At 43.9% G+C, this 16,688-nt stretch overlaps 1 protein-coding gene across 2 annotated transcripts in view; it reads right to left on the bottom strand.

Annotated features, from left to right (window-relative positions):
• The window catches only part of LOC127192637 (solute carrier family 12 member 8-like), a 72,773-nt gene that overhangs the window by 20,311 nt on the left and 35,774 nt on the right, over positions 1-16,688 (bottom strand). For both annotated transcript variants that reach the window (XM_051149827.1, XM_051149828.1), the window contains exon 5: positions 12,938-13,562. In XM_051149827.1, the coding sequence (XP_051005784.1) occupies positions 12,938-13,562 (625 nt within the window). The remainder of the gene's footprint in view (positions 1-12,937; positions 13,563-16,688) is intronic.

The raw sequence follows: 16,688 nt of genomic DNA, 5'->3' as shown, positions 1-16,688 counted from the left end.
CAAAAATCAAAACTAAAACAAAAGACGCCATCAGCCACACATACCACAGGGGAGATTTACGGCACAGTTTAAATCCAGACGTTTTACTTAGACTAACAAAACAAATATACAAAACTCACAAGAATTTGTCAGAGCCAAGAACCGCTACGCTGTATTATAACATTGTCCAGTTTTCAAATCAAAATTACAAGACATGCAAAGAAACAGGAAACTTCGGGAATTCCTTGTTTTTAATAGCTGAGTAGTGTTCCATAGTGTATATGTACCACAGTTTCTTCATCCATTCTTCTACTGAGGGACACTTAGGCTGTTTCCATGTTCTGGCTATTATGAATAAGGCTGCTATGAACATGGTTGAGCAAATTTTCTTGTTGTGTGCTGGAGCATCTTCTGGGTATATTCCAAGGAGTGGGATAGCTGGGTCTTGAGGAAGCCCTATTCCCATTTTTCTGAGATAGCACCAGATAGATTTCCAAAGTGGCTGTACTAGTTTGCATTCCCACCAGCAATGAAGGAGTGTTCCTCTCTCCCCACATCCTCGCCAGCATGTGGTGTCGCTTGAGTTTTTGATCTTAGCCATTCCGATGGGTGTAAGATGGAATCTCAGAGTTGTTTTGATTTGCATTTCCCTGATGACTAAGGAGGTTGAGCATTTTGTGGATAAATGGATTGAGCTAGAAATGATCATAATGAGTGAGTTAACCCAGAAGCAGAAAGAATCAAATGGTATATACTCACTTATATCTGCATACTAGCCCAAGGGGCATGTCCCATGAAAGCCTTCACTTACCAGGAAACTGGGACAGAGGGGAAGGCATCCTATTGGGACTCTAAATGAGAGACGCATGGGAGAACAGCAAAATAAAAGGATACAGAGGGTCCTAGAAATCTACAAGTAGAACAATATGATAGGCAGATTTGGGCCCAGGGGTCCCGCTCAACCTAAGGCACCAGCCAAGGACAATACAGGAGGTAAACTTTAAACCCCTTCCCAGATCTAGCCAATGGTCAGAATATTCTCCACAGTTGAGTGGAGAGTGTGATACGACTTTCTCACATACTCTGGTGCCTCACATTTGACCATGTCCCCTGGAGGGGGAGACCTGGTGGCACTCAGAGGAAAGACAGCAAGTAGCCAAGAAGAGACTTGATACCCTATGAGAATATATAGGGGGAGGTAATCCCCCTCAGGAACAGTCATAGGGGAGGGGAATAATGGGAAAATGGGGGGGGGGGAAGAATGGGAGGATACAAGGGATGGGATAAACATTGAGATGTAACAAGAATAAATTAATAAAAAAAAAAAAGGGAAAAAAATAATTTTTGAAAAAAAAAAAAAAAAAAGAAACAGGAAACTGTGAACCGTTCTTACAGAAAACAAAAATCAAGAGAAAAAAAACTGAGTGAGCCTACATGTTAGACTTAACACAGACTTCAGAGCACTCGTTCTAAATACATGCAGAGATTTAAAGGAAGATAGAGTACCAATGACTTCGTGGCCATGATATCCATGGCCTTAAAAATAGGAGCTACCAGTAGAGAAATGTAAATCAGGAGGAGATAGGATAAAAACTTCCAGTTAAAAAGCACAAGAACGGGCTGGGTGGTGTTGGTGGGGCTGGCGGGGCTGGCTCAGGCCTTTAATCCCAGCACTTGGGAGGCAGAGGCACACATATCTCTGTGAGTTCGAGGCCAGCCTGGTCTACAAAGAGAGCCCAGGACAGCCGGGGCTACACAGAGAAATCCTGCGCTCCCCCCACAACACAAAAAGTCCAAAAAGAATGAATGAATTTACATTGTTTAAAATAAATTATATCTGATCACCAGACCTATACCTTTTATTTAGAATTTAGATTGTTAATGACTCAATAGACATGTCTTTGTTTGTTTGAGACAATATCTTACTGTATTGCCCAAGCTAGCTTGAAATCTCACTATGTAGCCCAGGCTGGCTCTAAACTCCTAGGAACCTTTCTGCCTCAGCTCCCTGCATGCTGGGAGTACAGGTGTGGGCCACCACACACAGCCACAAATGTGTTCATTTAATCAGTATCACAGTCTAGCTCACAACAGGAGCCCGCAGCAAGTAGCGTGCATTTTTGTATTGTGCATTTCATTCTATCTTTTTAAATTTATGTGTATGTGTGCATGCATTTATGTCTACCGCAAGCATGCAGGTGCCTGCATAGGCACTGGATCCCCAGAACTGGAGTTGCATGCAGTTGTGAGCTGCCATGTCAGTGCTGGGAATAGAACCCTGGTCCTCTGAAAGAACGGTGAGTGTTCTTAACCACTGAGCCATCTCTCCAGCACTTTGTATTGTGCTCTTAACATCAGACAAATGTGTGCTCAAATTCTGGCCATCTGACATTCCTAAGTATGCAACGTCTTCAAGCTCCGGTATTATCATCTGTAAAAGGCTAATGCCTGTCTCTGGGCTTAGGGAAGAAATGATTCATATTAAGGACGTACCTCTGTGAAGTTTCATAGGACACACTTGACAGGATTGCTAATTTTAGGTACTGGCAATATATACTTAAGAATAAAACTCTGTTGAATGGACATGAATGAATCTGGACACCAGTTTTTTTCCAATGTAGACTGTATTCATGTCTCCTGACCTCTCAGCAGAATCTGGAGTCTGACCTTCCTGTTTTTAAAAATAATGTGCTTTAGAAGGTCCACTTTTATCAGTTGCATTTGGCAGGGTAATTGCTCCCTTATGTGATGCTGTATTGCACACACATTTTTTTAATTTCTAGTTAATCAGCTCCTTTTTTCTTTGATGACGATATTCGGAAATCTCTCTCTTGCCCAGCTGGTATAAATAAGGACTCTGTGTGTATATAAGGTATAAAATACAGCCCAAGTTATTTTTAATCCATGCTATCAAGAATATTTTATTTTGATTCATTCTTATCACTTGATGGCATTTGGCTTATTAAAGACTGCGTTTACTTAACACCTTAACCTTTCTTGCCTGTTTCACTGATCAGTGTTTCAAGTTTGGGGGTCACTTCTGTTCAACTGTTTGTCCACTTAACTAAGCTTTATCAAACGTTTGCTGCACCCCCTGGACTAATAGGGAGCATCACGATGGACACAAAGGTGAAAAGGACCAGTGTGCGACCCTGAGAAGCATCAAGGTCACCGCACAGGAAGAAGATGGATGTTTGTTTTCCTTAAGACAAACAGATGAGTGGGCCTGGACATGACTGTGCAAACAAGCCTGATAATGAACATCTACCACATTTTGTGGTAAGAGTTTAGGCACCTCCCAGGGATCAAATGCTTTGCTGGCACAGCGGAAGATGTCTCTAAGTCCTCAAAACCAGTCGAGGTCTTTAAAAAGCCAGATGGATTTGAAACATCATTGTTTTCCAAACAGAGAGAGGAAGAGGAGGAGGAGGTGAGGCAATCCGAGAGGACAGTGCAGCGTACGGATGGATTTAGGGCCCTAGCTTGGGCTCAGTTGTAAAGCTCTGTGCTCCATGCTTGGATGGTCAAGGATTATGTGATCCAGAGAAAGGCAAGAGCAGGGATGGTACGCTGTCCACATGACAGATCTGCACCTCTGATGGGGGATGGGATAGGAGCCTGGAGCGGCTTCTAAGCAAGTGAGAAAGGCCTTTCCATGGGCAGTGCAAAGAGGAGGATGGGGAGAGACTGGAGTTTGGAGATTTGGCAAAAGTCCAACAATGAGTTGAGGTGTGGCTGTGCCAAGGAAAAAGTAGCAAGGAGGAAATAGCCAACTGAAGCCCTGGCATTGCTAAGCTTGGACGGCTGGATGGTACCCACATTGTTGATTAAAAGTCACAGACTGGAAAAAAAAAAGTCACAGACTGGCCCAGTGAGATGGCTCAGCAGGCAAGGGCATTTCCTACCAGCCTGATGACCTGAGTTTGATCCCTGGGACCCACGTGGTAGAAGAGAAGCAACTCTTGCAGGTTGTCCTTTGATCCCTGCACAGCATGCACACCATGACATGTGAATGAACACACACACACACACACACACACACACACACACACACACATACAGGAGAGAGAGAGACACAGAGAGAGACACAGAGAGAGAGAGGGAGGGAGGGAGGGACGGGGAGAGGAAGAGGGAGAAGGAGAGGGAGAGGGAGAGATCATAGGTAAATGCAAGAACATTTTTAACTCACCACATGTCTGTCTAGAAAACCCACACAGAGGACAGAAAGGCACCAAAACAAGTGTAAACACAAAACAGAGGGCAGAGAGTAAGGATGAAAATAGTTCTTATAAGTAACAGTGAGGACAACCTGTGGGGAACAGAAGAGACGAACTCTGGGCCCACAGATGCTGCTGACAGGAGCTGTCATTCCACCTGGAGGACCTCAGCAGAGCTCAGGACAGGAGCAGTGCCATCTCCCACAGGCTGACAGGGCAAGGGAGCTAGTGACAGGTCTGTCTCTGCTCTACGCCAAGGTCCTCTCTCCTGCCCAGCAAACCAAGGACAAATCTCTTCTTTTGGAATGCCCTGTCCAAGGTGCTCTTCCTCTTAAGGGACCCAGCCATGGTGTCTGTGCTGGGCACAGAGGAGCAACAAAGAGAGGCTCTGCGCCCTACACAGTAGGACTTGTTTCACCTTATTCCCAGAATACAGGCTGTTGTTTATGTTTGCCCTCTCAGAAATGTTAGAACCAAAGAGAGTAAAAAGAGCCCCAGCCAAACCTTCGGCTGTTCACATTTGGGCCAGCAAAAAGGCCAGCTTATCCCCAGCCATTCTGCAGTAAGGTGCCCCTAGCAACAGGTCTTTCTATGTTAAGGTCTTCCAAATGGCTCTCAGTACAGTCATTTGACCCTTGTCATCCACTGATAATTTATTTCAAGATCTCCGTGGTTACCAAAATTTGTATCTCACACATGAAATGTAGTGTTTCAGAGAATCTGTATATTCTCTCTCATGATAAATTATGTCTATATTACTTACAGTGCCGAATACAAGGTAATGCTATGTAAATAGTTATTAAGTAAGTTATGAGTAAGGCTAATATAATAATTATATATGTATTACATGTATACATATAATAATAATGTTTGATTCTGGTGTAGATTAAATCACCACAGGACTAAGTACAAGACGGGGCAGTGGCAATTCAATATTTTTCCCAAATACTTTTCATCTGTATTTGATTAAATGTACAGGTGTAGATCATGGGTCCAAAAGGCCAAGAGTGCATACATTAGCTGTAACTTTGAAAAAATGAACAGGTGCTGTAGTCAGACCCTTGCTAATATACCCGAGAGCCCTCGAACAAAAAGAAGAAACCACAACTAAAAGAAGTAGACAGAAAAAAAAAATGATCAAACTTAGGGTGTGTGTGTGTGTGTGTGTGTGTGTGTGTGTGTGTGTGTGTGTGTGTGTGTCTAAACATATATATGGCTTATATCTATACATATATGTTTATGTGTGTATAGATATCTTGGTACAATTCTAACCAAGATACTGAAGAAACTGAAGAAGACATCAGAAGGTGAAAAGATCTCCAATGTTCAGATCTATGGCGTGATTAATACATAAATGGCCATCTTACCAAAAGCAATCTCCAGATTCAAAGCCATCCCCATCAAAAGGCAATGCAATTCTTTACAGAATTTGAAACGACAATTTTCAGTTTCATATAAAACTAGCGAAAACAATCTTGAATAATCAAAGAACTGCTGGTGGTATCATATCCCCAAGTCTCAAATTGTGCTACAGAGCTATAGTAATAAAAACAACATGGCATTGGCACAAAACAGACATGGTGACCATCAAATTAAAGACCCGATGAACACCTCATTTTTGACAAAGAAGCCAGAAGTACACAGTGGGGGAAAAGGCAGCATCTTCAATAAATAGTGATGGTCAAACTGGATGTCTGCATATAGAAAAATGCAAATAGATCCATGTTTATCACCCTGCACAAAACTCAACTCCAAATGGATCAAAGACCTCAAAGTAAGACCTTATGTATTTCTGAAACAGATATATGAGAAAGTGGGGGATAATCTTAAACTCACTGGCACAGGTAAAGACCTTCTGAATGGAACACCGATAGTGCAGGCACTGGACTAACAATTATGAAACAGGACTTCATAAAAGCTTCTGTATGGCAAAGGACATCGTCATTGAGACAAAGTAGCAGGCTATAAAATGACAAAAAAATGTTTGCCAATTACACACCTAATAGGAAGCTAATATCTAAAATATATAAAGAAGTAGGAAAACTGTACATTAAGAAAGCAAATAACACAATTAAAAATGGGGCACAGAACTAGGTAGAGAATTCTCAAAAGTTGAAACACAAATGGTTGAGAAACACTTAAAAAGAAAATTCTTAGTCATCGGGGAAATGCAAGGCTGAAACTACTTTGAGATTTCATCTTAAACCAGTAAGAATGACCAAGATCATCAATAAAACAAATGACAACTCATGCTGTAGAGGACGTGGGTAAGGCGAATACTCACCCGTTGCTGGTGGGAGTGCAAAACTGTGCCTCAACATCCAGCTAGTCTACTCTTGAACATACACCCAAAGGACTCTGTACTCTACTATAGAGACATTTGCTGATCCATATTCATTGCTGCTCTATTTATTTATAAAAGCCAGAGATTGGAAACAACCTAGATGTCTATCAACAGATAAATGGTTAATAAAAATGTGGCACATTTACACAATGGAATATCATTCAGCTGTTTAAAAAGATGAAATTTTCAGGTAACTGGACGAAACTAGAAAAACCATCCTGAGTGAGGTAACCCAGACCCAAAAGGACAAATATGATACATAGTCTCTTATATATTCATTATTAGCTTTTAAGCCCTTGATTAGCATGTTACTATCCATATAATAGCAGAGGTTAAGTATAAAGTCAGGGACTAGGCAGGGTGGGAGGAACCCTTCATATAGGGAAGTAGAATACATAGTCATGGAGAGAGTGGGGGGGGGGAGACTAGAATAGGATTCAATGGAGAGGAAGAGTGAAGAAAGGAGTGAGGGAGAGAATACAGAGAGGTATAGCTAACTCTGGGGGCCATATGAGGGATCACATGGAAACCTACTAAGGTAGAAGCTCTTTAAAAATATATACAAATACAATAGAAATGTAAATAAAACCACCAAATAACAAAGACCCAACTAGACCTCTCTTACCATCAAATGAAGCATCCAGTACCAGGAATGGGTTACATTTAATTTAAGTTGTTGGCCAAAGGGGCCCCATGGAAACTCCCTATTAAAGTCACTTTTATTCACCTCAAGTAATTGTCATCTTACAGCTTCTGTCTGCTTACCTAGGCCTAGTCCTGGAAGCTTCTAGTCTCCATATAATCTAATCTAGGCCTAGAATGTTTTCAGCCTGTGAGACTTACTATTGAATAAGCTCACCCTTTCTAGCTCTTTCTGAACTCTGGCTGGCTGGTTCGACTCAGCTGGTCTGGTTCAAAGTCCTCTCCAAGCTGACTGATTCAAACTGGTTTTTCTCAGCTTCTGAATGAATTGCTCTGTTTAGCCTCAAACTAACACCAGCAATCTGCTCTAATCTTCTGGCTCCTTCTCATTCTCTGTCTTGTCTGTCTTCCAGCTTGTTCTCTCTACAACCTGCCTCTGTAAAACTCTCCCTATGAAACTTCCTCCTCCTCCTCTCTCTCTCTGTCCCTCTGCACTGCATCTCTTAAGTCAGCTCTGTTCTAGTGAGAGGTGGGCATATCCTATTCTGTCAAATCTTTCTCTGATTCGTCACTTTGTCCATCTCTCAGTTAGACATCACTTTCACACATGCCTGCTTCCTTCTATAAACTAACCTTACTTTCATTGTTTGGGATTAAAAGTGTGTACTAAGAGTGTGTCTGCATTCTAGCCAGATCACATAGACCTAGAAGGTCTTTAGATGTGATCCCTTGCCAGAGAAGCCATGTTGCTGGATTAAAATTCCTTTATACCCACAAACAACACAGGTTATTGCCAAGGCTATTTATTGGTTGTTCTCCACAAACTGATGGTAAGGACCTATTCCTGAGACAATACCTATATAACTCATGGCACATGGGTAAGTCGAGGGGGAACCTAACTACAGCCTTAACCCCTACTGACTAGTGCTTATGGTCCTGGGCAGGATTCTGCACACTACCAGAGAAGAAAGCAAAACACCAACTCAGTTCCAAACCCTTTGATCTACAGTGGTGGCCAGCATTTCACCAGCATGAGATGGTGGTGCAACAGCGGCACAAAAGTCTGATTTTATTTAAGACCCACTCCTCCAGACAGAACCCATGCCTGGTAATGCTCAGGTGGCCAAGAACTTGACAGGCCATGGACCTTGGAGAAAACCAAATGCTGTCACTCTGTTAAAGGAACAGAGCGATAAAATTACTCCTAACGACCTTCTGCTATACCCACAGATCAGTGTTTTGCTCAGCCAGTGTCAGAGAGGCTTCCTCCTGCAAGAGATGGGAACTAAGGCAGAGACCCCACAATAGGACCGTGCACAGTGAGAGGTCTTGGACCACTCAGTCCTAAGTGGATGTCTTCATCAATCTTCCCCCTTTAGGTCTCAGGGATCTATGCAGAAGAGGAAGTAGAATGAGTGTTAGAGCCAGCGGGGATGGATGACACCAAGAAGACAGTGCCTTCCAGATACAACAGGACTGATGCACAGATGAGCTCACAGACTGTGGGCTCCAAGCCAGGTCCAAGCCAGATGGGGTCCCAGCCCTGAGAGGAAAAAAATGGACGTGAGCTTCCATCCCTAATCCAGAAACTATCTCCAATTGGTAACTGCTTGTAAAGGAAAAGTTATCTTTCTCCAATAGAGCTTCACTGGGCGTACAAACTACACTGAAGGGAGGCTCCATGGCCTGCAGTAGATGGCCAACACAAAGTGAACTAATTCAGTGGTGTTTTTGGAGATTTGTGTGTGTGTGTGTCTGTGTCTGTGTGTGTGTGTGTGTGTGTGTGTGTGTGTGTGTGTGTGTGTGTGTGTGTCTCATGATGCTTTGTCTGGGCATTTTTTACCTTACTCATTTTTTTGCTTACCTAGTATGGTTTCCAGGTTTGTGTTTGTTTTGTTTTGTTCTGTTTTGCATATGTATATTTTTGTGCATGTGCATGTGTGAGTCTGTGTGTGTGTGTATGTATGTGTGTATATGTTTCTTGTGCTTTTTTCTTTGCTTTTCCCCTCCAATTGTTTGTCTGTTGCTATGTTTTATTCTAGTTCTTTTTATTGGCCATTTGCCTTAGAAAGAGAAAGAAGGTGTGGAGTTGGATGGGTGGAAAGCGGAGAGATCCGAGAAGAGGCAGGGAAACTGTGATCAGAACATAATATATGAAAAATATTTTTTTTTAAATGTTTGCAATAAAAGAGAGAAGGCTGGAAGGAGGAAAAGAGCGAGGGAGGAAGGATGGGGGAGGAAGCAGGGGGGCCAAGGGCAGGAGGGGGGAGGGGTAGGAAGGGCACCAAAGGGAAGAGAATCTAGAGAAAACAGGCAGTCGTCAGAGCAGAAACATTTTACAGGGAGAAAGTAATGATACATGTCAAGGACACAAAAGAAGCCACCATATACATAAAACAAACCAAAATAGGAATAGGGATGACGTTCAAAGTAAGGGGGGAAAATGAAGATATGGACAAGTCAGGTTATAACCAAAGTCCTTGGAAATTAAAAACAGCACAGCATGGCACAGATTGACGGTTTGCACCTTGCCTAGCCTTCCTGGGGAAGGACACAAAAGCAACTGGTTATTTGATATGTCGTGGTACACTGAGCGAAAAGACATCTGTTAGTTCATCTTACAACCGCACGACTAAATGCCAACCATGGCAACACAGCCAGGCATGGCGGGCTTTCCAGGAAGGCCCATGTGACTCGGTTTGGAGGCTCATCTGTGATGCATCCTGTCCTTTTCCCACTGCTGGATATGATGTGATGGCAAGGCTCTAGCTGCCACACTGTGGATGGCAGGACAGCGTGCTGAGCGGGGGTGGTAAAGACGAAGTCCGAGGCACTCAGGACTGTGGAGTTGCTGTGTTCGCCACACTCTGCCCACCTCTGGCTCCTTTTGTAGGAGGCAGTTTAAATCACTACAGTCTCGCGGTTTTGTTATTGTTAATCAAGCCTCATTATGATCGACCCAGCAGGCAACTTAAAAAAAAAAAATTCACTAGAAAAACTGGGAAATAAATTTGTCATGTGTTCCAGAAAGGAGAACAAGATGGCAAGAAAAGAAAACAGAAGACTGTTAAACAGCATATACTGGGGGGAGGGGGGGCGGCTGCCAGGGGAGGGAGGGGAGTGGCAGAGCTGGGCTACAGAAAGTTACCAAGGACATCAGCGAACAGGTAAACAGAAGCCGTGACAACAGGAGCAGCTGTATTGGGCTCAGGATGGCTTGGCCAGGCAGTGTCTGTGTGCCTACTGCTCAGGGATGGGAGCTGACTCACACACTTCTTGTGTAGTTTTAACCCTGTTAAGAACAGATGACAATTTTTAGGTAACTAAATGCAAGAGAAAGAAAGCTGGAAAGTGAAGCTAAGAAACACACACACACACACGTATTACTTGAATAAGGAAATATGATGGAGAGAGGAAGGACTCTCCAGAGACACAGAGGAGGGGAATAGGAGGAAAGCAGGAGGGAGGGAGGGAGGAATGGGAGGATACAAGGGGTGGGATAACAATTGAGATGTAATATGAATAAATTAATAAAAAAATAGAAAAAAAAGAGACGTGTAGTAAAGAGATCTATAATCTGTCCAGCATGATGGTGCATACAGCTTTAATCTCAAGCATCCAGGAAGCAGAGGCAAGGGATTTCTGTGAGTGTGAGGCCAGCCTGGTCTAAAAGTTCTAGGCTAGCCTGGGCTACAGAGTAAGACTCTGTCTTATAAAACTTAAAAAAAAAAAAAAGGAAAAAAAGCAATACAGATATTATTTAATCACAGAAAGGCTAATAGTAGAAGCAACATTTTATCCTGGAGGTTAGTGACAACAGGAGGTTAGTGAAGGGTGAAGGGGAGGTATAGTACGGACATGTGGAAACCACTGTTCCTGACAGAAGAACTTTTAATGCCATTTGGATTATTAAAATGTGCACTTATGATCTTGATAAAAAAATAAAATAATGCTTTATATGTTAATAACATGCCTACCACTAAAAATGTACCACCGAGTTAGAAGGAAAGTACGAGAAGCTAGCTGGTAGGAACACAAAGTGCTTGTTTTTAGGTGTCTCTTTCTTTGTTTTTTGTTTTTGTTTTTGTTTTTCGAGACAGGGTTTCTCTGTGTAGCCTTGGCTGTCCTAGATTGGATTTGTAGACCAGGCTGGCCTTGAACTCAGAGCGATCCACCTGTCTCTGCCTCCTGAGTGCTGGGATCAAAGGCGTGCGCCACCACCACCCGGCTAGACATCTCTTTCTATGACCTCTGTCTTCACCTCTGCCTATACCTACTGTACAGACCTCAAGAGATGGCAATAATGCCAAGTGCCTAGACACACAGTCACCAGGAGGCAATACCAAGTCCTGCAAAGAATCTGCTCAAACTTCTCTGTGATGTCACTGGAAATCTTCAATTGTAACCCGGAAGATGTTGGTGTCTATTATACTACATGAAGTAATAGATGGTGTGTGAGTCAGTTTATGTCATTGTAACAAACACCTGAGATGATCAACTCAATCAGTTACGATCTGACTAGGATGTGTCATCCTAAAAGTTTTATGTGCTCAGGGATTGTCCCCAGCCTACGGGGAGGTGACTGGGTCAATTCATTCATTGATGAGCCTGTACCGAATGGATCCTTAGGAAATGGGGCCTGATTAGAGAAAGTATGGTACCAGTTCTCTGGTTCTTTTCTGTTTTCTTCTCTGTTTCCTGACTGCTGAGAGGTGAGCATCTTTCTCCCGCTGTGCCTGTCTCCTGTGATGCCTCAACCTTGCCACAGGCTCAAACACAATAAATGCACCTGAGAGTGGACAGAACCCTCTGAAGCAGCATGCACAAATAAATGCTTTCTCCGCTTAAATTGTTTTCTCAGGGATGTTGTCATAGTGATAAAAAGTTAACTAATTCACCAACTTTTAAAGCAAAAAGGTTTGTTTGGCTCAGAGTTTTGGAGGAGTCAGTCCATGACTGGCTGACTCCACTGCTTTGGGACTGCTAGTTGGGTAGCACACCACAGTGGGAACATGTGATAGAATAAAACTTGTTCATATCACAGGCCAAAGAGCAAAGGAGAACAGAGAGGACACAGCACCCCACCTCCCCTGGCTGAGCATTCCTCCAATGACCTAAAGACCTCCTCTTAGGTGTTCAATTGCCTCCCAATGGCACCATCCTGAGGCCATGCATTTAACATTGGGACTTTGGACAGCATTCCAGGTACAAATTATAGGAAGATATAAAGCACCTAGGACATGGCATGTCCTCAAAGATGTTTTCTTTCTCCCAGGGATTCTCATGTATACAGTGACTTTCTTTGTGGCTTTGTGTTTGCGGTTTTAAGAAAGGCTAGACTGCCTTAGCTGGCGTCCCTTCATCCCATAGTGTCTGGTTTAGGAGAGCTCTCTTCTGCGAGAACTTTAGCAAGCAGTAAGAAGGGTTCCCATGGAAGGATCACGTAATCTGACCATCAGTGCTTACCCTTTAGCTGAGTTCTGAGTGAACAGGGAATATTATTCCATTTTCTAGCTCTGACTCCCTAGCTCTTTCTTATGCACAGTGGATAGAAATTTCTGTCTAAAATTAGCTAGTGTACATATAACATGGTAGAATTATAAATAATTTTATAACTGCACCTAAATTTCAACATTTTGAAATAAATATTAAAATTACCAAAAGTCCTGAAAACTGGGTTGCAGTAACCGGGAAGGTGAAGCAACTGGTGATCACCCCAAACTAGGACACCCCAATTTGACTCCAAAACACTCACCTTCTCCAATCACTCTAGGCTGGGTGCACAGGTCAGGATCAAGTGGGTCACGTGACTTCCTCCTAGCCATCTGCTGGTTCTGACAGAAGTCTTGCTCCTTGCAGGAGGCAGCGGACAACCTGTCAGGGGCCTCCGTAGAAAACGACAAAGGAGACCCGGGGTCCAAGAGGAAGCTATCTTGTAGGGTTCGCTTGGCGCCTTTCTTGCACTTGCTCTTCTGCCTCTTTGGGGTCTGGTCACCCTCTCTTGGCCCAAGCTGGCTACTCTCAAGGCCCCCTATTGGCTGGAGGAGCTGATCCATGTCCTTGGTGAACTCTAACAGGGTGCCTTCAGGGCAGCTTCTGGCAGGAGTGTCAGAGCCATAGTTGGGGGCCTTGTCCTGGAGCAGGTGCTCGGAGCAGTGCAGAGCATGCTGGCCTTCCTTGGGCACCAGCTCAGGAGACTGAGGGAGGCTGCAGTGAGCCATGGAGAGGGCAAAGTAAGCGTAGTCCACTGCGATGTAGGTCAACATGAAGTCAATGGTGACAACGGGTGCCAGAACATTCACCTGACCCACAAGGACAAAGGCCATGGTCACGAAGCTGGTCAGGCAGATGGCTGCTACAGGCGTTTTATTTGGCCCTTTCTATGAGAACAACAACAAAACAGAATTATGAAATTTCTATAGAAATTGTCAGAAAATTCAGGGTTGAATGCTAACCATCAAATGTAACGTCTCAGGAACTTCACTCTCCATGTGACTGCTCACCTGTAAACTTGGAAAAACTAATGTCCTACTCATGGGGTCAGTGTGACGCCTGAGCTCACATGTAATAATATAAGCCAAGGATGAGCACACAGTTATCTCCTAAACACCAGAGGCATGGGCTACGTCGCTATTAACATGGCGCGCTACTGTACAACTTTGGACGCCTTAGTGTTTCAACTGCACCAAACAGAAAGGCCCCCATGTGACACAAAATACTGGCCTCCTCCACTTACCCCAGGCTGGGTGCGCAGCTCGGGCAAAAGCTGTTCGAGTGCACCCGGAAGACACCTCTGAATCACTGGTGGCCAGAACAGAAAAACTCCACTAACACGCATGTGCGTGTGGTCATGCACGCACAGTTACACATGCCAGGTGTTCATGGAGGAGGGCATAGGAGTGGAAAGATGTTTTAACTGTCTCTCCTGGAGACTACCTCAGCCACGTGGATGGTTCTGGAGCCAAAGCAGCAGTCACAGCTCAATCCCATGTTCTTCTCCTGAGGAACTTCATTCGAACCAGCTGCCCTTCCCCAAGATGACTCTTCACCTGGCTCCTTCTGCCTCCTCCTTCAACAGCCAATCCCTCTTGCTCTCCCTAGTCCACTCTCCATGCCTTGGAAATTGTATCTAAAGTAGCATCCTTGCCTCGTCCCCAAGACTACACCTTTACCCCACCTAAACTCACACACTAGGCTTCTGCAAACCGCCCCCTCCCCACCCTCCCCCATTCATGACTTTAAACATCAGCGCTATGTTGGCAAGGGCAGCTTTGAACTTCCAGCCTACGGCACTCCCAGAATTCCTATGGAATCACTGGGGGGTGAGGGTGGGGGCTTCTAAGGGTATATCAGAACCCATGACATCATCAGTAATTAGAGAACACAAGTTTAACCCATAGTGAGAGACCATCAAACACCCATGAGAATGGCAAACACATGAAAACACAGAAGATTAGAACGTGTCATCCATCTCTCTAGCAGCATCAGGTAGTACAAATACCCTGAGAGAGAGAGCCAGGCGTCACTCACCATGAAGCTAGACACAGAAAGCAGGAAAGACGATCTGGTGAAGGGAACGTAGTTTGGAGTTAATCTAAGTCTGCATCCAACACAAACCCCCCCCCCCCCCCGCCAGATATCAAAGCAAAGAGGAGGAGGCCGTTTGCATACATAATGAAGAGGGAGGGCGGATAACATAGAAGGACACACACTCACATGTGCATGATTCTATGTACAGATGGAATATTCTCAGTGTAAAAATCCTATATCTCAAATGATGGAATTCTAAAAAAAAAAAAAATCTGTATTTAATTTGTATGGAAATTTAATTAAGAAATCCCACACCATGAGCCTTTGTTTCGTGCCTAAAATTTCTAAGAATGCGGTGCATAATTCCCTGCAGGCTATGTGGCTAGGTATATATGAAACACAAATGAACTGAGTGTTTAGACTTGGCCCCAAAGAGACTGCACTATAGATGTAGAAATATCCTAAAATGTAAAAGGAATAAAACCTGAAATCTGAAAAGCACGTGGCCCCAGCCATCAAAGATAAGAAACACTTATTGTGTATCAGAAAAGCTTTTAGAGATGCACATGCAGGGAGCAGAGTTGCAAGCTGTGGTGCCTGGGCCAAATCCCAGTGTCTGTCTGTGCCGTGAGCTACAAGTGGCTTTGCATTTTTAAACATCTTGGGGGAAATCAAAAGAAGAATAACATTTTGCTGCAATTCAGATGTGTGTCCCTGGTCGAGGGTTTGGTAGCTTCTATGGTGACTTACGAGCTTCAAGAGCTCCAGGGCCAAACCACTGGAGAGTAAGGCCACAGGGCCTGCAATGTCTGAGGTGTGTACAAGTCTGAAGACCCCTGAGAAAAGCCATAAGAGGGCTAGGAAATGCCAGTCACAGAAGTCAGGGGGTGTGGAGCGACAGGGAAGGGCCTCACTGGGTGGGGGTAGGGCGTGGAGGTAGGGAGGTGGAGAGTCAGGCTAGCAGGTTCCTGGGTGGAGGCTACAGGGTACTTACCTCATAGATATTCTTAAAACTGTTCCCATTGATTTTATGACCTTTCCTCTTATGTTAACTGTACCTCAAAAGTGTGTGCAAGTCTCTAATGTTCCGCCGTTAAAAATGGAAATAAGCAAATCTAGCCTAATCATTTATGAAGGCACTGTTAGGGGGTGGGGGAAACTTCCAATGTTAGAAGACACGTGATCAACCCAGAGACATACCTGTAACATAGATCATAAAGAGTTAACTTCCTAATGAGGAGCTTCTGGAAACCCCAATGATTGAAAAAAAAAAAAAAAAAATACAAGCAGCTACAGAACTGAACAGAACAGGAAGAGATGCTCAACTTCATTCACAATGAAACACAAGTCTTGGTGTCCTGGAAGCCACTCTTCACTGCACGCTGGCAAGACATCTCACTGAACCATGGGCCATATAGATATGCTCCTTGCTAACACTGTCCTTGTCACCCAGGCCGTAGTGTAAATGAGGCTCATACACAGTGTTTCAGAGTATTTACAAATACAGATTAAGCTAATAACAGAAATCTGAGCAATGTGTCTACCCTCCTCCCCTGGCAGCCATACCTACATGTTAATAAGGAAGGCCAGGTTTAAGCTTAGAATTTGTGTGTTCCTTTGTCTTCTTCCTTATTTATTTATTTAATTACTTCCTCGCTTCTTTTCTTTTCTTTTCTCTTTTCTTTTTGGTTTGTTTTGGTTTTTTGAGACAGGGTTTCTGTGTAGCCTTGGCTGTCCTGGACTCACTTTGTAGACCAGGCTGATCTTGAACTCACATCGATCCACCTGCCTCTGCCTCCCAAGTGCTGGGATTACAGGCTGTGCCACCATGCCCCACTTTTCTCACTTATTTTCAAGACAGGGTTTCTCTGTGTAGCCCTGGCTGTCCTGAAACTCCCTCTGTAGAACAGGCTGGGCTCAAACTCACAAAGACGCTCCTGCCTCTGCCTCCCGAGTGTTGGGATTACAAGCATTTG

This window comes from Acomys russatus, chromosome 8, assembly GCF_903995435.1.
Source record: "Acomys russatus chromosome 8, mAcoRus1.1, whole genome shotgun sequence".
Lineage (NCBI taxonomy): Eukaryota > Metazoa > Chordata > Mammalia > Rodentia > Muridae > Acomys > Acomys russatus.
Note: the sequence above shows the minus strand (reverse complement) of the source record. Positions and strands in the feature narration are given on the sequence as shown.